We start from the raw sequence: 21,096 nt of genomic DNA, 5'->3' as shown, positions 1-21,096 counted from the left end.
AGTACAAGCAAATAAATGGAAGATGATGTGGAATAATTTCCTGGTGGCAAATTACCGCAGTTCATGCTTTTTGAAAGTGCCAAGAAGCTTACAAATCTCAGAATCGTCCACATGCAAATTCAACAATATTCACAACTCTGCTCCGCTCTGACACAAAATTGTTACCTATGGAAATACAAACCATCATAATGTCTTGTATACAAGTTCTTTTTTCAGTAAAGACATTAACCCCAATTACTCCAGGGACTGGCTGATCCTACTTTCTCAGTGCATCACTTTGGATAAAACAATAAGTACTGTAGTGTTTGTTTCTATCAAATATATTTTATTGGGTCGACAACTTTGAAATTGTTGTATTGTAGTGTTTTTACCGTTAAACTATGTTTTTAGAGGGCAACCCTTGCCAATTGTCGTATACACAGGATAAGAAACATACAGGGCAGATACAAGATCTTCAGCAATTGATTTGCAAGTTGTGTTTATTCAGTATGTGAGATATTACATTTCTTGTACAACAAGAAGATTCTGTACTCAACAATACTGAAGTAGCAATTCATCAACTACAGCACTTGGCCAGGGTATATACAGAAATCCAGAGGTTAAATTTAATGCCTTCTAATACTTTCTCAATATTTTTTAAAACCCCCACCACATTGAGTTGCAACCGTTTTTAAACAAGTTTCAAACTGATTTAATGATTTATAATATTACAGTAACACAATCTTGGCCTGTACAACAGAATTTAAATAGGGAACATGGCTCAACAGAATAAAATCGAACATGGATATCCAGCTGTTTTTTCTTTGATGACTGATTGAGGCTCTCATCAAACATCATCACGAATGGCGCAGCCTGGTTGATGCCATTAATAAGCTGTTGTTTAAAGAACGGTGCCAATCCAAATCTAATGATGTATCCGCTTTTGTCTTTCCCACACGTGAATGACTTGACAAAGTCAGGAAACATCGTTTAAAACAGTTGTCCAATTCCTTCGTTGGAATTCAGTGAGTGGTGTTTAACAGCAGTGTCTAGACACCAGAGAACCTCTGCACGAGGTGTCGGTGTGGCGCCCATGGTCACCCGGAGGTCAGCCGTCGATGCAGCCGTGACACTGGTTTGGACAGCGGCGCTGTTTTGCGGTATAACGGTGGCAGCAGCACAGAAAGTAGAGATGGGCAACTGCTCCCGTCCACGCATTGCTGATTTATGAATTGTGCGTCGCATATGCGACCGGAGAGCGTTAACTCCCATCCAAGTGATATTTATCGTTTTTTTGCAATCCGAACAGTAACCCTCTCGATTTTTTCCTGGTACTGGCCTTAGCCAGTCCTTAAATGCCGGGTCCTCTAGCCACTTCTGTGCAAATTTGCACTTACCCATGATGACTATGTCTTAGCTTTTCTGAGCGTAAGCACCCAACATGTACTTCGCTCGCAAATCGTTTAAGACGTCGCTCGACCACCGCATACGACGTCAGCATCACAGAGATCATCTATGTTTGAAGGAATGAGTCTAATTCACATTTAAAATAATTTGCGAGAAATTTAGCAGATAAAATTTAAAACACAAATGGACAATTTGTAGTTTAAAAAAAATCTAAAATGTAATACCTCGTAAATTTGCGTGTAATACCTTCTAATACTTTTTAATGGCCTTCATTTTTGCTTATGTGATTTACTACCTTTTAATACTTTTTAAAACCCCGCGGACACCCTATTGGCACATGAGAAATATTTTGCAGCTTTAATAACACTAGTACTGCAGCAAATGTTTGTTGTATTACTTCTAGCCAATCTACACTATCTGCATCTCAATCAGCTTCAGAACAACATTCTGTGTGATTTAAACTGCCAGGCTCAAAACAACCGGCTGCTGAGGTTCCGTGAATTACACCATCTTTTAAATCTGCCAAGGAATGACTTTGGAAACATTTGAAAGTAGTGTACATGTTGGATTTGTATTCACGGCTTTTGAACATACAGATGGGCCCAGATAAACACCTCCTTCAGTACCCCTAGTGAACCCCGGCAGTATAAATTTGGAGCTATATAGGGCACCTGCCACCTTCCAGTGTCTTATGAATGAGGTCCTTTGGTCTCATTGGGTCTACGCTGTGGCCTATGTAGATGATGTGTTGGAACATTTGGAAATATGGACAGAGCACCTTTGGAGGTTGTGGATGGTGCTGGAGGGGCTCTGGCCTGCAGGGCTCATCGTCAACCTAAAGTTCCATTGTTTACAGGAAGTACAATACCTGAAGTACCACATCGGGAATGTTCTCCTGAAGCCCCAGGGGGAGAAGATTGCCGCAGCCAAGGAGGCCCCCAGGCAGGCCAATCCTTTTTTTCTCTATAATGTTTCTATGCCCAGGGGGGGCTGAGCAGCTAGCTGATATGCTCATATGTTTTTTTCTCCCCATATTGGAGTTTTTGGTGCCTCTCCTCCGTTGCCATTGGGATTTCTTTCTTTCCTTCTTTCTTTCTTTGCCTTCCCTTTTCCTAGTTTTTGTATTATTCTGTATAAACAATGTTGCAATGTACTACAACACACTCATGTAAAGTGCCTTGGGGCCACCTTTTTGTGAAAGACTCTATATTAAAATAAAATGAACTGAATATTGCTGACGATTCATCCCCTCTTTCTCATCCCTGCTGGCATTCCTGCTGGACCTCACCAAGACGGGTTGGGCCGAAAAGGTTGTCTGGACGGGGAAAACAGACCTCTTTCACCACGGAACCGGTCCTCAAAGCCCCCAGCTTTGATCAGCCTTTCATTGTACAGACTGATGCATCCAGCGTCAGCCTCAGCACAGTGCTGGTCCAGGAATATGATGGTGAGGAACTCGGTGCTGTACCTGAGTCTCAAGTTGACAACTGTGGAGACTAGGTATACCACTGTGGAAAAAGAGGCCTTCGCCATCAAGTGGGCCATCACCAAACTGTGGAATTACCTAATTGGCCCTTGCCAAACTGAGGTACTACCTATTGGGCCATCACCAAGCTGTGGAATTACCTAATTGGCCCTTGCCAAACTGAGGTACTACCTATTGGGCCATCACCAAGCTGTGGAATTACCTAATTGGCCCTTGTCAAACTGAGGTATTACCCAATGGGCCGTCACCAAGCTGAGGTATTCCCTAATGGGCCATCGCTCTGTCTTAATCATGGATCATGCCCCATTGCAGTGCAGTACCTGGGCCAAAGTCACCAAATCACACATAACCTTGCAGTCCTTTGCCTCCAGGACTTCTCATTCCATGTGGAGCATTGGTCAGGACAGCGCTATGCCAAAACGGGTGACCTCTCACACTTGCACGCTTGGTGGGCAATTAGCATTAAATGAAAAGGACACGCTCCAGAGTGCCGGGGAGAGATCTGGCAAAGACGACCATGGACCGAATTTGAACCAGATCCTGAACTTCTGCCCTGAAACCCATGCCTTGAGGTCCCAGTAGAGACGTTTTCCTGCCTCTGGCATTGCTGGGTTGCATTGGTCTGGGTGGTTTTGATTTATCTGTTTCTGCAGCCTCTGTGGGCCCCAGATGCAATCTAGCCCTTCTATACACACAGCTTCCTCATCGCTTGGTCCAGGAGATGCTGACAGCACCAGTGGACATTGCTGCCTGACACCTGCTTCCCAGCCGGCTTTGCTGCACCTGTGTAGGGCTTTCCAGTTCATCTCGCTTCCTTTTGATTTTGGCCCTCTGGGCTTGCCATAGGCTAGCTCGGTTAGAGCCTCACAGACTCTTGAAACCCAAACCTTTGTCCATATCAGGACAGATATGTATGTATGGCTCCATTTAAGTCAGTGCAAGAATTTTGTTGCTTACCTTACCTGGAAATTTTAGGTACAAATCTAGTTAAGTTAGTGATTGAGGAAACAGATTCACTCTCCTTCTGGTCTGTATCTTGTAAGGAGTATTTTATGTATTTAGAAAAAGACTCTGAATATAAAAGATGACTGCATGTTAATCCCTGGAGTCAAGTAACAATTAGATGTCTCATACAACTAAGCCTTCTGTTGGCCTTGATAGTTTGATTTGTGTTTGTACCATAATGCACAATGCAATAAAAAGCTAAGTGCCATCGATAATGTAATTAATGTTATGTCAAGAATTTAAATGTAAAGAAAACAATAATGATATTCATAATTCAATAATAATTCTGCACAGTCCTTTACACGAGTATCTCTAGAGAACTAAACATTTTTATAAACTTTAGTTATCCCATTCTGCTTACATTTTTGTTGAATAAAACAGTTACACTGTTAACCTTTGCTGTATTTTTCACAGTAAAATACCACAAAATGCCCAGTAACTTACCTGAAAACATTTCTACAGTTAATTACTGTAATTTGCTTTGCATTATGGGTATATTAAGGTTATTTACAGTAACTTACTGTATTTTTTAAAATTGCGGTAGTAGTTATACCTACCGTTAACACATTAGCAGTAGTGCTACTGTATTATGTGATTTGAATGGTTCATCATACTGTTTGTGTATTTTTACTCTTTCAGTGGTTGGTTGCAATAGTGCATTACATTTTAACTCTTTCACTGCCAACGATTTCCAGATTTTCCTCCAAGCTAGTGCCATTTGTCAGTATGATACCAGTGAAAGTATTATGGTTTTGACTTTTTAGGGGACTTGCCTGTGTGTAAGGTTCAAGAATTCTGATCATCTAATCTGCTGCATGCAGTTGTATGCACATGCACAGCTGCTGCAAATGTGTGCTTGGCACTGCATTGCCATAGAGATCAATTCAAGTGACAGCTGCTCCTGGGGACAGGGAAAAGAATGCAGAAAGGCCTCCTTGTAGGGAAATTTTATAAAGCAAGGTTCTCCAAATCTCTCCCAAAATTCTGTGTTTTCTTAATTGACTTCCATTCATATGTAAAGACTACAAGGTTAACTACAAATAAAAAAAGCAAAATTCACATTGCTGCATCTCCATCAGTTATCTCTGATTAACCCTGAACAAGATTCACACTTCCTTTTGTTAATTTTTTTACTTGCCACTATTCTGTTGTTGGATTTCACTTAGGTTGTTGCTGCTGTCTGTTTTTGTGTAATTTTGTACTTGTGACAAGTAGTGAATAAAGTTATTTAAAAAAGACGCAGAATTGCGAACTTCAGTCAGTGGAGAATATTGGACAGGAGAGGAAAGACAGGTCAACTTTGTTAACTCTTCGTTACGATATGCTCGAGAGGACAAAAGATTTTGCACCTCGTTATTGTTGGACCTCTGTGTGGAAACTGCAAACGGGACGTCATAAGGTAATGCAAAGAACTCTCCTACCTAACATACTCGTTTATTAATTTTTAAGAGCATATATATTTTTTTTTGTGTGCGGGGAGGGGGAGCTTAAAATCGGTGTTAGCTTCAGCTTGGTCGAGATAGCACATTAGCTGAATTATTCTGGAAAAAATAGGTTGTGTGTGTTTTTTTCTTTTCTTATTTAAATATATATTTAGAAATGTATTTTCCACGGAGAGGGGCGAGGAACACAGGCGCAACGACAGTCTTTGTCTTTTTCCCGCCGAGTGTGGTGCATTGTATTGAAAAGCTGGCCACGCTAACAGTGGGACATTTGGCTTCAGCTCTTTGAAAGACAAGACAAAGCAGCAGGTAAAAATACACATTTAATGAGAATAAAGAAAGACAACTTTTTTTTGGAAATTTAGAGACTGCTAAAACAATCTTATCCAGTTTTGAGCTTGCTCATGTAGGTTAGCCTGCTTTATTTAATTTTGTGTGAGCTGCAGTACACAACATTAAAAAGTTAATATAACATTAGGTTGGTGGCGCGAGGAACTACAACCCAAGTTTAATATTTATTATTTTTTTAAGTGGGAAGAGGAGCATGTTTTTTTCCTTTAATACAACGTCTTCCAGGGTCTTTTTCATAGGAAAACCATGTAACGTCTGTGTTAGGTTGGTCAAAAGAGCAATTAGTTGAATTATTCTGGAAAAGATGGGTTGTGTGTTTTTTTCTTTTATTTACTTATGTAAATATATTTTTCAAGGGTTAAATAAATGCAACATTAAATTAACAATTGTCTCTCTGTCTTTTCCCGCCCAGTGTGGTGCATTGCTGTCCTCCTGCCCTTGCTGGCCGCGCTGACAGTGTGATGTAGCCTCAGTTCTTTGAGAGACAAGACAAAACAGCAGGTAAAAAGACTTTAGTGAGAATAAAGGTAGACAACATTTTTTGGAAATTTAAAGACTGCTAAAACAATCTAACCCAGTTTTGAAGTTTCTCATGCAGGTTAGCCTGCTCTAATCTCAACTGTGGTTTATTGTTTCATAGGTTCCATTTAAAAAGCAAGACAGTGTAGTGGTCTGTAAATTAGTCGCAGTTAGTTGCAGTGCCATTGTTAAGGGGTTTAACGTCAGCTTGACAGACCCTCCAAAATTTTTCCTCCAGTGTTTCAGGGTCTGCATGGTTTAAGTTAATAACATTGATCTATAGATAGTTTCTTTTAACTTTTTCCCATTTTTTGATACAACCCAAGCAATGTAGATCCCTTCTTTAATAATAGAACAAACAGAAAATTGTCACGGTTCTGGACGGCACGGGAACGGGAACGAGGCATGGTGCAGGCACAAAAAAGGGTGGACGACCCACTGGCGGCTCCAGGAACACAAAAACGGGGTTTATTAAACAAAACTGAAAACACTATAAACACAACTAAACCAAAAAGACCACAAGGGGTCAAAAACAGAAAGGGGATTAAACAAGACTAAATAACAAAAACCGAATACACGCAGAACACTGAAAATATCAAAACCAACGACAATCATGGACATAGACAATGAACCACTGGGGAACTGAACACAGGCAGGAACTAAAATACTAATGGGTAACGAGACTAACACAGGACAGGTGAGGCTAATTAACAAAACCAAGGAAACAGGGCACAGGTGAAACCAATGAACTCAAAAGGAACTGAAAACAGGGAAACTAATAACTAACCAAGGAAACAGAAACTAATACTGGAGAATCTAAACAGGTAAAGACACAAGCAGAGGGCACAAGGAACAAAACCAAGAACCATATACAAAATCACCAAATACAATAACTAGACAAACTCAACTGAAACACTAGGGAGCAAAATACAAAAACAGGAGGCAGGATTCAAACATAAGACAAGAGGGAACTCAGGACCGAGGGGCAAACAGATAGCACATGCTAAATACATTGAGCCACGAGACCAGACAGGAGACAGGGGAGAACAAGGACTGACGTGAAGGACGGAATGACCAGCACCACCTGCTGGTCAAACGGGGAAGGGGCACGGAAGGACCACAGCAGGGGCTGACCCTGACAGAAAATAGATTGAGATGTTTTTCAGTCACTGTGTTGTTGCCATGCTCTTTGCAAATTAAAAGTTAAGTCAAATTCAGACACATGCAGCCATGTACAGGTGTAAATTTTGTGGTGTTTGTAGTTCAGAATTAAGACAATTTTGTTATCATATGAAGAAACATCAGCACACAGCTAATTATCGATTCACATGTGGAATAGAGCAATGTCCTTTTTCCTATCAAACATTTTCTGCATTCAGATCCCATATGCACAGGAACCACCGCTATTGCAGGGCTCAGACTAAACACACCCATTTTAAAGGAAATCTTGCTTGTGGAGTTGAGGCATGTTTCTATGTGGCAGAGAATTTTTCAGCATTATGCACTCACTTGAGATTTCATATTAAAGATGGCAAGAAAGTTGTCTGTCCTTATGATGACTGCCACAAACATTTCAGAGTGCGCTCATCTTTTGCCACACATTTATCCAGGAAACATAAGCCGGTGATAACAACTCAGGTGTCAACTCTCCCCGAAAATATAGACTGTACTCAGCCTTCTGAGGAGAATCTGACTCCAACTCCATGTGATCATCTAGAGGAGTGTGATAATCAACAAGAGACATTTTTACATAATTTGGCTCTTTTCTACCTGAAAATGCAAGCCAAGATGCTGTTGCCAGCGAGCACAATACAGTGTATTCTTGATGGATTTCAGCATGTCCATAGCACTTCTATGGCAGATGTTTTTGACAAGTTGAAGGGCAATCTTTCTGAGCTAGACATACCACAAACTGAGATAGAAATGATTATTCAAAATCTCTCTAAAGAGGATGTCTTCACAATATACAACAAAGGAATACTCAGATCTGACAAAACAAGGAGAACATTTTACAAGCAGTATTTTGACTATGTTGAACCCACCCAGATTTATCTGGGAAGTGATGCTGCTGGAAAGGAATGCTTTTGCCAGTACATTTCCATCAAAGAGACATTAAAATCCCTCCTTAGACAGTCAAGTGTTAAAGAGCAATATCACCAATCCAAAAATCATACCTCTTCCAACATGGTTGTAGAGGATGTGGCAGATGGAAGAAATGTAAAAGAAAATGCTCTGTTAAAAGACAATCCTTCTTCATTGTCCATCATCCTTTACCAGGATGGATTTGAGGTTGTGAATCCTCTTGGGTCAGGGAAGAAAAAACATAAAGTTTTGGGGGTTTACATGAGTCTAGGTGAGGTCCAGCCACACAATCGCTCTTCAGTTGATCCCATGCAGTTGGTGATGCTGTGCAGAGAAAGGGACTTCAAGACATTTGGTCAGGAGAAAGTTTTCTCAAGTATTATCACAGACCTTAAAGATCTAGAAGATACAGGGATTGAGACAGATGATGGAAATACCCTCAAAGCGGCCTTGATTTCCATTTGTGGAGATAATCTTGGTTCACACTGCTTAGGTGGTTTCACTGAAAACTTCAGTTGTAGTACGCATTTTTGTAGATACTGCTTGATTGAAAGGAGAGACTTTGAAAAGACACCACTAAAGCTTGGTCCAAAAAGAACCATCACTGGTCACAAGGAGAGTGTACAACAGCTATCCACCACTGACCAAGACATGGTACAGGGGGTAAAGTTTGACTCACTTTTCAATTCTCTGAAATATTTTCATGTCTGCACTGGGCTTCCCCCATGTTTGGGTCATGATTTATTTGAAGGTGTAGTCTCTGATGACTTGGCATTGTACATCAGTCATTTAGTGAAACAGGAAAAGCATTTCACTTATGCACAACTAAACAGGTCGATCACACAGTTTAAATACTCAGGGAATGATAGTCTCAGTAAACCATGTGAGGTTAAGGAGTGTGGCAAAAAACTTTCTGGTTCTGCAGCACAGAACTGGTGTCTGTTGCGACTGTTGCCACTGTTGGTTGGTGACAGGATAAAAAATCCTGAGGACAGTCAGGTCTGGCAACTGTATCTACAGCTCAAGGAAATGGTTGAGCTCATATGTGCTCCCAAGATCCATCATGACCAGATTGCATACCTTAAGATAATAACTGAGGAGTATGTTCATTTAAGACACACAATTTTCCCTAATCACCCACTCAAGCCCAAGCATCACTATTTACTGCACTATAGTGACCTCTTTTTGCACTTTGGGCCTCTTATTCGTTTGTGGACTCTCCGGTTTGAGAGTAAGCATTCGTATTTCAAGGAATGCGCCCGGAAACTGCACAACTTTGTTCACCTTTGTAAAACACTGGCAGAAAGGCACCAGCTGCTTCAGGCGTACCTCGGCAGTGGACCATTGTTTGCTCCAGCAGTTCAAGCAGTTGGTGAAACTATTGAATATGATGAGCAGTTGTACAATGGTCTAATTCAGGAGTCTGTCAGGACAGCTGGCTTGATGAAAGAAACTACATCAGAGGTATCAGCAGTAGTTTACAAAGGAACAAAATATTGCAAAGGGCTTGTTGTTGCGATGGGTCATGATGAATGTGGCCACATCTTTGGAAAAATCTCAGTGATCCTCATCAGTCACAAACAAGTACACTTTGTTTTGGACATCCTTCAATCTATGATACTGATCAACCTTGGACTTCACTGTCTACACAATTCTGAAAAAAGATTCATATGTGTTCAAGCAGACAGTTTGTTTGATTACTACCCTCTGCCAGTGTATATCGCTTCAGGTTTAACCGTTGTATCTTTGCATCATTCAATATCATCCTCTTAATTCATTGCAGATATGGACAGTGGCAGCCTACATCATGAAATTAACCTGGCATTACCTGACCTGCATGAAGAGACAAAGAGGGCAGTTATTGAGCACCTGACAGACATTATTGGTGTCAGAAACAGAGAAGATCTCCTGTTTGTTGAGCCTGATGATATCAAGCCTTTCTTGACACCAATTCAAAGTCGAAGACTTGTTCAAGTATTCAGAAAAGGTGAGAATGCATTAATGTCATAAATGGTTGCAGACCTATCTTGAAAATAGTTGTAAATTAGTTATTTTGAGAGTTATTTTGAAATTGTACTTTATTTTTCAATTCATAGTTCATAAAAACTTGGTCTTTCAAAACTAAAACTAGCTTTCATTGCCATTGGTATAATTTCTCCAACACTCTTGCTTTTGTGTCTCATATAAGAGTATTACTCAATAAATACTCCAAAAAACCCATCTGTACATAGTTAATGTGGAATTGTTCTGCTGTGTTTATGTGTGTGTGTGAATATCGACGACCAAGTGGAGTCTGGCTCTTCAAACAACCCAAAGGAACCTGAAACTACCTGCTCAACAACTGTGCAAGTGCCACTAAAGGGTAATTCACTCTGTTCTGCACAAGCATCAGGTCAACTCCCTTCCACACAACCAAATGTAAGCAACACCTCCTGGATCAGCAATTTTTCAGTTCCCTGGGAGAAGATGCCAACAAGACTTTCACAGGCCTTGGCATCTGGTGGAATGGCTCACCCAGAAGACAGGAGAATAATGATTAGGACTGTTGTAGAAGGAATGCGAGTACACTGCCCCAACCCTAACAGAGCTGCTTGTGGGGAGGTAGCTAGAGCTATTGTATCTAAGTATCCCGCTACCTTTGCAGATAAGACTGCAGAAGGTGAGCAATTAGGCTGTGGTTATTATTCCCTACTCAAACAGCTTAAAACAAGAGTTGAACATGTAAATAGAGACAATGTCAGCAGCAGAATCCGGCAGCCAAGGAAAAGGTCTACCAGGGAAAACAATGAGGGTGATGTTGCCATCAAAAGGGGGAGATCTGAACTTGATAGCTATGGTTGCATCAACTGGCAACCCACAACCCTACCAGAAGGAGAAACCACTGAAACTTTGGAGTCAAAAAGACAGACTATGTCAACTGTCTTCAGATCAGCAGGTCCTCAAGCAATTGAAACAACAGATGTAAATACTTATATGTCTTTGACTTATATTTACCAGAGGCACATGCTTAATTCTTGGCCTGCCCCCACCTTATGTGAGGTTCAAGAGCATTGGCCATTTCTTTTTACTAAAAGAGGCCTCTGCACTCACTTCCACACACTCACAGATATTGAGGTAGAGACACGTCTCAGTGAAGCCCTTCTTACGAAAGGAAGGAGAATTTTGAACTTCTTTCAAAGCCAGAGACTTCAGTGGAACAAGGAGATTGAACATCTGCTACGTGAGTGCGACAGTGCAAAGCTGAACCACAACCAGATTGCCACAGCAGCCATCCTTCTTCTGATGAAGTACTTCCAAGAAAAAGAGGACTCAATCTTCATCTTGGCTGACGTAATTATATTTAAAATTTTACACATGCACTCTCAATACTGTCAACATAAACAAAGGAAAAATATTTCAATGATTTTGGGTATCATCATTCAAATCAGTTCCTTTTGTGTTTTAAAGGCTTTTTCCACCAAGATGTCTGTTGAGAGAGAGATGACCTTACCCATCACACCAAGGGTAATAGCGCTTGGTAAGTAAATAGTTTCAATCCTCTTGTAATATTTTTGTAAAAAATCTATGTAATTATTGTGGTATTTGTACCCACAACAACTTATTAACAGGGGTTTGTCTGTTTTATATTGTATAAAAATAGAATACACACAGTTTGCTGCTGTTTCTCTTATTATTTATTATACACAATGACCAACAGCCTAACATTTCAGCACAGGCCAAAATGCCAAAACATTAGGCAGTTTTTTCCTGTAATTGATCATAATTTTCATTACATAATAAATAATAAGAGAAATAGCAGCAAACCGTGTGGATTCTATTTTTGTACAGTGTGAGGCCTGCTATCCAGCATTCTTGTGGAAACCTTATTTGTAAGGGAGAGCACATTGTCTTATTGGACTCTTGTCTGTTTTTAGGGAATAATTTCATGTCTGCAAGCCGCTGGATGATCAGTTTGGAGGGCAAGGTATTTTATGAGCCTGAGCAGATGCATGACTTTGCCGGCACCCTTGCTGTCTTCTTTGCGTCATATTACGTTTTCAACCTTGAGTATCAGGAGTCAGCGTCCATCACACTGGAGATGATACAGAGGTAAATACTTTACACCATTAAAGCTTACACCATTTAAGAATGAAATATATGTGATAGCTTGACTACAGTTGCAGAAACATATAGGTGATTGCTGTAATGTATGTTTTAATTTTGAAATTAAAGCAGCCTTTTTTCCGTTAAAAGGTTCTTTGTGAGGATCAATCCAGACATGGGAACAAAATGCCCTGCAAAACTTGGTACAAGCCGCAAGACAGGTCGTGTCGTAAAGAGGAAGGTTACAAGCATCAGCCCTCGGATCACCACCTTCCTCCAGCGGCTCTCTGAGTTTGAATGGAGGACTTCCAACTAGGTAAGAATACAGAGATGATAATATCTATTACATAGCTGATAATTATATACATACTGTACACACATCCATACAACAGTATGAATGATCTCAGACAGATGTGAACAAGTGAATAACCTGAGCAAACATGAATATTGATGATGTGTCTTTGACAGGTGGTGATAAAGACTACGCTGAACCCGACCATCCTGGTAACGGAAATCTAAATCCCATGTCACATTCTATTTCCTGGGACCCACTGATAATTATTACATTTTGTAAATGATTTTTGTTTTACAATTGTAATAGTTTATTTAATGTTCATGCTGGTGGGTTTGTCCTGTTTTTAGTGGAATAAAAAACTGTTTTCCTTAAAAAAACCAGACACAGAAAGGTGAAGGACTGTGTAGTTTTCATGTACGCTTCTATTTATTTTGGTTATTGACATTGTTTTTATTCAGTTGAAAAATGTTTTTCTTGTTAAAAAAAAAATATCAACAATAAATGTTGGTTTGATTCACTATTCTGAGACTACTTTATTGAATTATATTGTTTTTTGTAAATGTTCTTATATTGAATATGAATGTTAATATTATTTTATATGCTGTAAAACACAATTACAGTCTAAACAAATTATAATGTACACAATTACAGTGTTATACCATAAACCACATTTGCAGTACAGTGATACTATAAAACTTAATCACGGTAAGTCTTTCTACAGTAACTGTAAACCATGTTTACAGTAAAGCTGCATTACCACAAACAACATTTACAGTAAAGCTGTTATACTGTAATATATGTTTACAGTAAAGTGGCTGAACTGTAAAACATCACAACAGTAAAGATACTGTAGATCAGTAATTACAGTAACTTACTGGCAATAGTGTTGCCAGTAAGGTACTGTAAAAATACAATAAAATGTCTAACAGTGTAGGCTTTTCAAAGCAGTGATACGACGATTCAGTTGAAGAATAAATTTAGCTAATGCGCTGAAATCCACTCATTTCTTTTGTTACTAGATATGCCATCTATTTACAGATATCTTGATACAGAATTATACAGGTTATATATATATTACAATAAAGTTCCTGCATGCGTACAATATGTTCAAAGGATCAGTGAAGTTTCCTTTATGTCGGGAAAATGCTTCGAGAACTTTTTAAGAAACGAGTTATTAAGAATTTTTTTTTTTTCTGGTTGGGACTATATTACGTAATTTTATTTAAAATAAGGGCACATTGAAAAAGAAACTCTTGAAACAACAATTACATAAATCAGTTGAATAAAAGAGTTTCGTGTGCAATCTTTAGTATTCTACCCACGTCTGCCGCACTCTTCCCACCTAAGCCACGGCTGTAAGTACTGTTTTGTATAGAATTACGCAGAAAAAATCTGTTAACAAGAATGACATTATATAACATTACATCGAACAGAAGTAAACAATTTTTGAATTAACAGACTTTACCATTACATTTGAGTCATTATTCGTAAAAGTCGTTACGTAGTGTTGTCGACTAACGGATTTTGAAGAATAACTGACGTTTGTTTTTGGATTTGTTAAACATTTCATATTTCGTATGACATAATTTTGTTAAATGTCGTAATAGCACGAAAACCTTTTCAGTTAAAGATTTTCCGCGGGGTTGCCACCGGTAACATTGTGCCTGTGTCATGGAGAGGAGGTGGCGACATCTTTTTCTGACCGTTTTCGTTTTCCATGGTAAGGATTCTTATTCTTATTAATCACCTATTCCTCTCTTTTCGTACTCTTATTACTTGTTTTACACATTTGTAAGCTATTTTTGTTTTTAAGAGTAACTTATATAAATTATATATTAGTCTATTCATGCATTAGTGTAAAACTTGGAGACTTGACAGGGTAACTTGGACGTGAATTGAAAAAATTTAAATTAAATTGATAATCATTTCCTGTTATATGATGTGTACAGTATTATATAAATTACATTAATGTAGCCTATATAGTACGTACTGTACATTGGTGAGTGAAATTGATCATGACCTGACCCTCTCTAAACACATGAACATTTTGCTCCACTAAAACTACAAGATGATTCATTCAGATGGAAAAAGATATGCTAAAATGTCACACATACACTTAAATGTGTGACATTTTTCATGAACAGCACTAGATAATTTAATTGCGATACAGCTGTTTAACCAAATTCTATTCATGTGGTTTTTATTTTTCTCAAGTTATACTCAAAGTATTTTTAAATAAATCATTGACAGTATTCATTGCTAGTAATTTGCTGTTGGGAGTATTAGTATTTAACATATAACAGAAATATTAATTTCCATTGTATTCCTTTATTATTTCTGTCACAAAGAACCTGTTCCACTTGGTTTATGAGTCCTCATGAACAACAAGTTAAAAAATGGCAAAAGTATGATGACTTAGCTTAACAGACAGTACATTCCTGCTTGTGCATCATAACAAATGCTTACCGGTCATTTGTTGCGGTGGCTGGGGACTGACTAATCCTCCCCACCTCAGATGGTAGAACATGAATGTCCTTCTCACTCATTTGGTGGTTGTGTTTGAGATATCTAGGTAGTTAGATGTAGTGTATTGTCTTCAGCCACTTTTATTTTGTTCTGCGTAAGGAAAAGCACAGTGCTTGTAGCTTGAGGTACAGTAGATGCAGGTTTTTGTTTGTTGTTTTAGCAAAATCTATGTCCAATGCTAATTGTGTCTCACATCATGTGTGTCTAACTGCTTTAAATAAATCCCTTGTTCTTTACCATAATACCATAATTATATAGCTACACATGCATTATGTCCCAGCTCAACCCAACACTGAAAGGTAACACTGAAAGGAATCATAGCTTCCAAGCATTTTCTCTTGTGAGAGAACTCATTTTCTCATTGTAGATATTTAAAGACACATTATTAATGCTTTATTGGTAGATTTTCCATTAATGCTCATGATGAATTTACGGAGCCTTATAGCAAACATATGGTGTGATATCAAAACAAAAAATCAATTGACAAATCTATAATAAGATCATGGGGAAAAATACTGCTTTGACCAAATCGGAGATTGAGTTATTTGACTGAAGTACCTAATCTTTTCTTCACAGAGACGCTGGGATTTGGCATCAGAAATGAACACCTGGGAAAGTGTTTGCAGCTGCAAGTTTCCTGGTCCAGGGGAGTGACACTCAAAGAATGTAGCCCTGGTTCAGCACTTCAGGAGTGGCACTGGGACCCTGAAACCCTGGTTTTGCGCAGTCTGCAGACAGGAGAGTGCCTGAGCACGTCAGAAGCACCGGGGCACGTGAGCATCCACTTGAAGAATTGTGGAACAAACAGTGAGGAGAGGGAAGGACAGGTCTGGACCTGCTCCAAGAAGGGTCACCTCACTCTGCAAAGGAGCCGGTTGCACCTCAGCGCACAACACGACAAAGTCTTCCTCACCAAGGAGCGTGGCAAAGGAAGCAAATGGAGGACAATGAGCAATCGTACTATCTGCAGTGAACACCAATGGAATGGACATGATATACGCGTAACACAGAAAATTCTTCCTTTCGAGTTCTCATCTTCGACTAGCAGCATTAATACTTTCCTGCAGCAGAGTAAGATCTAGAATGTCATCACCCCCTCAATGACTCAGTTTTTACTCTACAGACTCATCCTTCAATGTTAGCAAACTAAAGGCATTTCATTGCAAACATCAGAGACATTTGGATGGTGGCACAAAAACTCATACTGGCTTATGAATGCTTGCGTTTAAATTTACCTTGGGATATTTTTTTGTGCTGAAATTTGTAAATCAATACATTTAACTTATTTTTTTTCTTGGATATTACCCTTGCAGACTCAGTGGAAGATGGACTGGCTTTCCCAAAACCCACTAAGATGGACTTGGACCACATCAGTCATTCTCCCAGAAACTCAGGACCTGAAGATTCTTCAAGGCCCTTCCTTACTCAGGAGTATGGTATGGATGATACGTCACATCCTTTAGAATGTTTTTGTAATATATTCCATGGTAGTAAAAGCAGTCCGGGATTCTGAAACAGGTGAGCCCTGCCAATTCATATATATGGTTTCATTATGTTTTTCATTTTAACAGGTTTAACAAGACGGTGATGAATTGCAATGGAAAATGACGAGTCACAATGCTCTTGTCATTTTTTCTTTTAATATGTTAATGTGACCATGGTATACTATAATTCTGGGTGGCATTGTGGCCTTACACCCCCAGGGTTGCGGATTTGTTTGTTTTTGTGGATTATGTTCACCCTGTTTTCCAGTGGACTTCCTCCACATACTTCACTTTCCTCCCCCATTCCAAAGACGTGGAGCTTAGGTGAAATAGTTGGTGTCTCTGCTTCTATTTTCATTAGTATGTGTAATGGACTGCCATCCTATTCAGGTTGTGATTCGTTATGAGCTGTGATTCAGGGGATGGATTCCAGGCTTGCCACATAAGTGATAATAAATAAATTATTAAAATAAAAGAAAAAAGATAGTTTGTACTATGGTTAATCATGGGGTCTTTTTATACTTAATTTGGGGGTTGGAGTGGCCCATTAGGTGGTAATGATGGTGGATGTTGTTACTTGTAGGTAATATTTAGATATATGTTTTGTTGGCTTTGTAACAGTACTCCATATCATTCATACTCTCACTACTCAAACACAAAAGAAATTAAATCAGAGTCATCTAATATCCATCCATTTCCTGAACCCAACTGTCCCATTCAGGGTTGTCAGCACATCATGGGGCATACATGCAAAATTTAGTATCTCCAATTCACCGGAGCATAATTTTGGGGGAAAACCAGAGTACCCACAGGAAAACCCACAATGACATGCGGAGAACATGCAAACTCCACACACAGAGCCATGGCAGTGACTCGAACCCTGAGGCAACCATGCTGACCTAATCAAAATATCCACACACGTTTTTCTTTTTTTAATTTTCTTTCGGTAATGAATCATGTGACTATTTTATACTAAATAAACATACACTGATATTTCAATAAGTCATTATATATGTACATACTCTCATACATGCATTTGGGAGATGTTAGTTTACAAATTGCAAAAAAGTAACAAAGTGCTTGTTTAGGGGACCATTAGTAAAATTGTTTTTCTGACCATGGGATTTAAACTGGCAACCTGCCGGTTATAGATACCACAGAGCCACATGCCTCTCCACATGCACATGGTTATGAGTTTTACTATAAAATACAGCTCTGGAAAAATTTAAGAGACCACAGTAAAATTTTCAGTTTCACTCATTTCTCAGTTTATGGGTATGCCCCTGTGTAAAATATTATATTTTATTATGGCTCATCCCTGTTTTTCATTGATGAAGGGTTTCTCTCTTGCTTTATGAGTTTTCAGACCTGCTTCTTTTGTCCTATCACTGCACTTCACACCATTTAATGTTTCCCATTCTTTTTGAAGGTGACTTGAAGTCATCTTGTCATCTTTCAGTTTATGAGGCACTCATAAATAAGTTGACGGTCATCTCTGGCATTCAAAAGTTTCTTCTGCCCTCTACCTTGCTGGTTTTTTGGTTGTTCCCAGTGTCTTCTGCTTCACCCTGCTGTCTTAGAAACTTTCAGCCTGGATGCAGGAAACAGCCTGCCTCGCAGTGCACCCTTCTGCAGAATCAGGATTAAACCAGGATTTTAAAAGGCAGATTTTTTTAAAATATAGAGTGGTCTTTTATTTTTTTCTGGAGCTGTATGTCATTCATCTCCAACTTTGCACAGAGTCAGTTTAATTTTCAGTCATTAAAAACCTCTTTGCATTAATTTAATACACATTAATTGCAGCTTTGACATCCCCAAGTCTCCCCTGTCCAGGTGCAGTATTTGATCAGTTCATTTCTAACGACCGCATAGCCTTGCAGCTCGTATAGTTTCTGTCATTCTTAAATAGATACACTTCTATACTGTTATCATAATCTTTTCTCTCTGAAAATATTTTTTCCCCAAAAGGTGGCAGTACAACAATAGAAGAAGCCGAACAAAGCTGTATGAGTAGGAGACAATGATTTCATAATTTTTCAATTCGACTTTCAAACCATTGCGTGTTTGGTCTGCAGGGCTGACCTGGAAAGTGACCATGCTGGTCCTCAGCTCACTGGCTTTGGTTCTTGGGGTGATTATTCTTCTTCTGAACATCCATTACAACAGGTGTGAGAGTATTAAACTATAAATATATAATATTATGTGAAAAGTGTATTTTTTTTCCAAAAACACATATTTACTAGACAAATTTTAATATTTAATATGCTTTATAAAACCATTGAATAGATTAAAAAACTTCCCAATATAAAGTTGCTTCTTTTCCTCAGTAACATATATTGGGCCCATGTGCTTCTGCTATGCTTTTCCCAGGAAGAGGAAGATACTTTGCGTACTCAGGTCTGTCACTCCGAATGAGACGGGGCCTCAGCAGGGCTCCCCAGTGCCCAATGAGAGGGCTCCCCTCACCCAGCATCCCATGCGACCTGGACACTCCTCTTCCCTACAGCGGGGTGAGATCCTGATTGAGTGGAAGGACGGGAGCATCACTCCACTTTTTGAAAACAGTACTTACATGACTGAATGATTGTAAAAGTGTCCCAGCAGCCAATTTGTTACCTTAAGCTATTTAATTACATATTTAGGGTAGTTTCTGTAATCTTTACAAACGTTTTTCTTAGTACCAAGGAGCATATTTGTTACAGTTTTTGGAGGGAATTTAATCTATATATAACAGTGAAACGATGCCCCAGTATCTATTAAAGTGCAATGTTTATGTAGAAGAAATAGTAACTGTTCCATCCTACATTTTGGTTGTTTTGTAACGCTGTATTAGAGAGGGTTATTAAAATTTATGTAAATGTACATAAATAGATGTAACAAATGTGTAAAGTAGGCCAGTTGCTCCTATTTCAACACCTTGAAAAATCAACTTAAATAGTGATTGTGACTCAAAAATGACATGTATTTTCATTTAAAGGGCAACTCTTTACAAAAGGAAATTAATTTTTCACTACTTAAAAATATAGTGTTTTAAACAGCTGCTTTAAAAAAAAAAAAGTGTCACATACATTTTAAAAGTGTAAGGCATCTATTTCAATCTCAAAAACAACAGTATTAATCTTTAAAATTTTAAATAACATAGTCTCTATTGCAATGCAATTTAGTCATATTTATCTATGTTAGATATACTGAAAAATATTTGTGACCTTTATTAAGATTTTTGTACTTATATTATAGCAGTGATCTTCTTTTCAAAATATGATGATTTGTATTATCATCATGGTAGTTAACAGGCAAACTAACATTAGAGAGGCATTTTTAATTGTTATTACAACAATAATAATAATAATAATAATAATAATAATTATTATTATTATTATTATACACTGGTGCTACTAGTGCAATTATGATTATAATAAGATGAGAATAGGCGAGGGGATTATTGACTTACCATTAATGTATTATGGTTTATTATGAGTTAATTGCAGTTTACAATGGTATTGTATTGCATAATACTTCATCACTAACACTGTGTATGGACCTTCATTTTCCAAAATAAGTTACTCCACAGAAATAAATGGCTATTAGGTTGTTTTTAAGAATGCACACATTTTAGTGAAACCAATTCTATTGTTTGGGATATTTAACAAGTAAATTCTTAATAAATACACCATTATTTATTATTAATAAACACTTTTAGCAACCAGGTATGTGGAAATATAGTACATATTAATCATTTAGAATTTTTAATCCTTATTTTAATTAAAAGTATGAGGACAAAGTAAACAGATTTAAATTGATATGCAGTGAGACAGCAGGTGTGAACAAAACAATAAAGGAATTTATGATGGACTGATGCAGTTTATAAAAACAGGTAATCTTAAATTCAAATTTCAAGCTAAATATTCCAGAAATACAACAAACGTAATCAGTTTAAAGTATCATTTTTTGAATATTCTTATGAAGTGGTACAGTATAAACAATACAAGTTCACTCTATGCGTCTCATTTATGTTTTGAAAAAAACATCAGGTGGTACGGTTACAAAGCCAATGGTTGAAAATCCTTTTATGCCTCTCAGTGTTATAGTCTGTTCTAATGAATGTTGTGTCGCTGCAATAACAAAACCTACTCCTCAGGATATGTTCCTAGAATTCTTATTAAGTAAATAATACCAGAGCATTTGTGTTTACTCTTTTTTTTCTGAAGCTACAATAAAGGGTGTGTCATCATGCAAGGTCTGTTAAGTCTGGATTTTTGAGTGTTTTTGTCCTTAATTGACATAAGAAGCAAGACTTGCGTCAGCATTGTTTAGCCTTGTGTTATAAAACCAGCTTTTGCAATCAACTTCTATTTACGCAGCATTGTCATAGTAATTTACAATTTATTTTTATGTTTTCTGCACTAAAGAAAATTAGAAGTTTATGCACTACACTCT

At 38.2% G+C, this 21,096-nt stretch overlaps 2 protein-coding genes across 7 annotated transcripts; both read left to right on the top strand.

Moving 5' to 3' along the window:
- Positions 1–5,017: 5,017 nt before the first annotated feature.
- LOC140587602 (uncharacterized) lies at positions 5,018–13,104 on the top strand. Of its 5 annotated transcripts, none has more exons than XM_072708900.1 (9): positions 5,018–5,276; positions 5,475–5,628; positions 6,083–6,171; positions 10,055–10,258; positions 10,559–11,601; positions 11,719–11,788; positions 12,186–12,235; positions 12,505–12,670; positions 12,823–13,104. In XM_072708900.1, the coding sequence occupies exons 4-8, from the start codon at positions 10,057–10,059 to the stop codon at positions 12,643–12,645; spliced, it is 1,506 nt and encodes a 501-aa protein (XP_072565001.1). In that variant the 5' UTR covers positions 5,018–5,276; positions 5,475–5,628; positions 6,083–6,171; positions 10,055–10,056; the 3' UTR covers positions 12,646–12,670; positions 12,823–13,104. The 5 variants fall into 5 exon arrangements, with proteins under 5 accessions (XP_072565001.1, XP_072564996.1, XP_072564999.1 ...); XM_072708895.1 differs by having other exon boundaries at positions 5,020–5,276; positions 12,186–12,360; XM_072708898.1 differs by lacking the exon at positions 5,475–5,628 and having other exon boundaries at positions 5,020–5,276; positions 12,186–12,360.
- An 804-nt stretch (positions 13,105–13,908) lies between these two features.
- On the top strand, positions 13,909–20,895 carry LOC111847264 (uncharacterized). Of its 2 annotated transcripts, none has more exons than XM_023818290.2 (6): positions 13,909–14,004; positions 14,274–14,369; positions 15,752–16,246; positions 16,489–16,611; positions 18,735–18,825; positions 19,030–20,895. In XM_023818290.2, exons 2-6 carry the CDS (start codon positions 14,321–14,323, stop codon positions 19,241–19,243), a joined length of 972 nt encoding a protein of 323 aa, XP_023674058.2. In that variant the 5' UTR covers positions 13,909–14,004; positions 14,274–14,320; the 3' UTR covers positions 19,244–20,895. The 2 variants fall into 2 exon arrangements, with proteins under 2 accessions (XP_023674058.2, XP_023674060.2); XM_023818292.2 differs by having other exon boundaries at positions 13,961–14,004; positions 14,257–14,369.
- The last annotated feature ends 201 nt before the right edge of the window (positions 20,896–21,096 follow it).

Source organism: Paramormyrops kingsleyae, chromosome 2 (assembly GCF_048594095.1).
Source record: "Paramormyrops kingsleyae isolate MSU_618 chromosome 2, PKINGS_0.4, whole genome shotgun sequence".
In the NCBI taxonomy this organism is placed as follows: domain Eukaryota; kingdom Metazoa; phylum Chordata; class Actinopteri; order Osteoglossiformes; family Mormyridae; genus Paramormyrops; species Paramormyrops kingsleyae.
Note: the sequence above shows the minus strand (reverse complement) of the source record. Positions and strands in the feature narration are given on the sequence as shown.

Excerpts from the sequence above, each read along its gene's own strand:
- LOC140587602 (XM_072708898.1), top strand. The coding sequence starts at position 10,057 with ATGGACAGTGGCAGCCTACATCATGAAATTAACCTGGCATTACCTGAC. Across the intron at positions 10,259-10,558 it reads TGTTCAAGTATTCAGAAAAG|TGGAGTCTGGCTCTTCAAAC; the intron begins GTGAGAATGCAT and ends TCGACGACCAAG. Across the intron at positions 12,361-12,504 it reads ACACTGGAGATGATACAGAG|GTTCTTTGTGAGGATCAATC; the intron begins GTAAATACTTTA and ends TTCCGTTAAAAG.
- LOC111847264 (XM_023818290.2), top strand. The coding sequence starts at position 14,321 with ATGGAGAGGAGGTGGCGACATCTTTTTCTGACCGTTTTCGTTTTCCAT. Across the intron at positions 14,370-15,751 it reads GACCGTTTTCGTTTTCCATG|AGACGCTGGGATTTGGCATC; the intron begins GTAAGGATTCTT and ends TTTTCTTCACAG. Across the intron at positions 16,612-18,734 it reads CTTCCTTACTCAGGAGTATG|GGCTGACCTGGAAAGTGACC; the intron begins GTATGGATGATA and ends TTTGGTCTGCAG.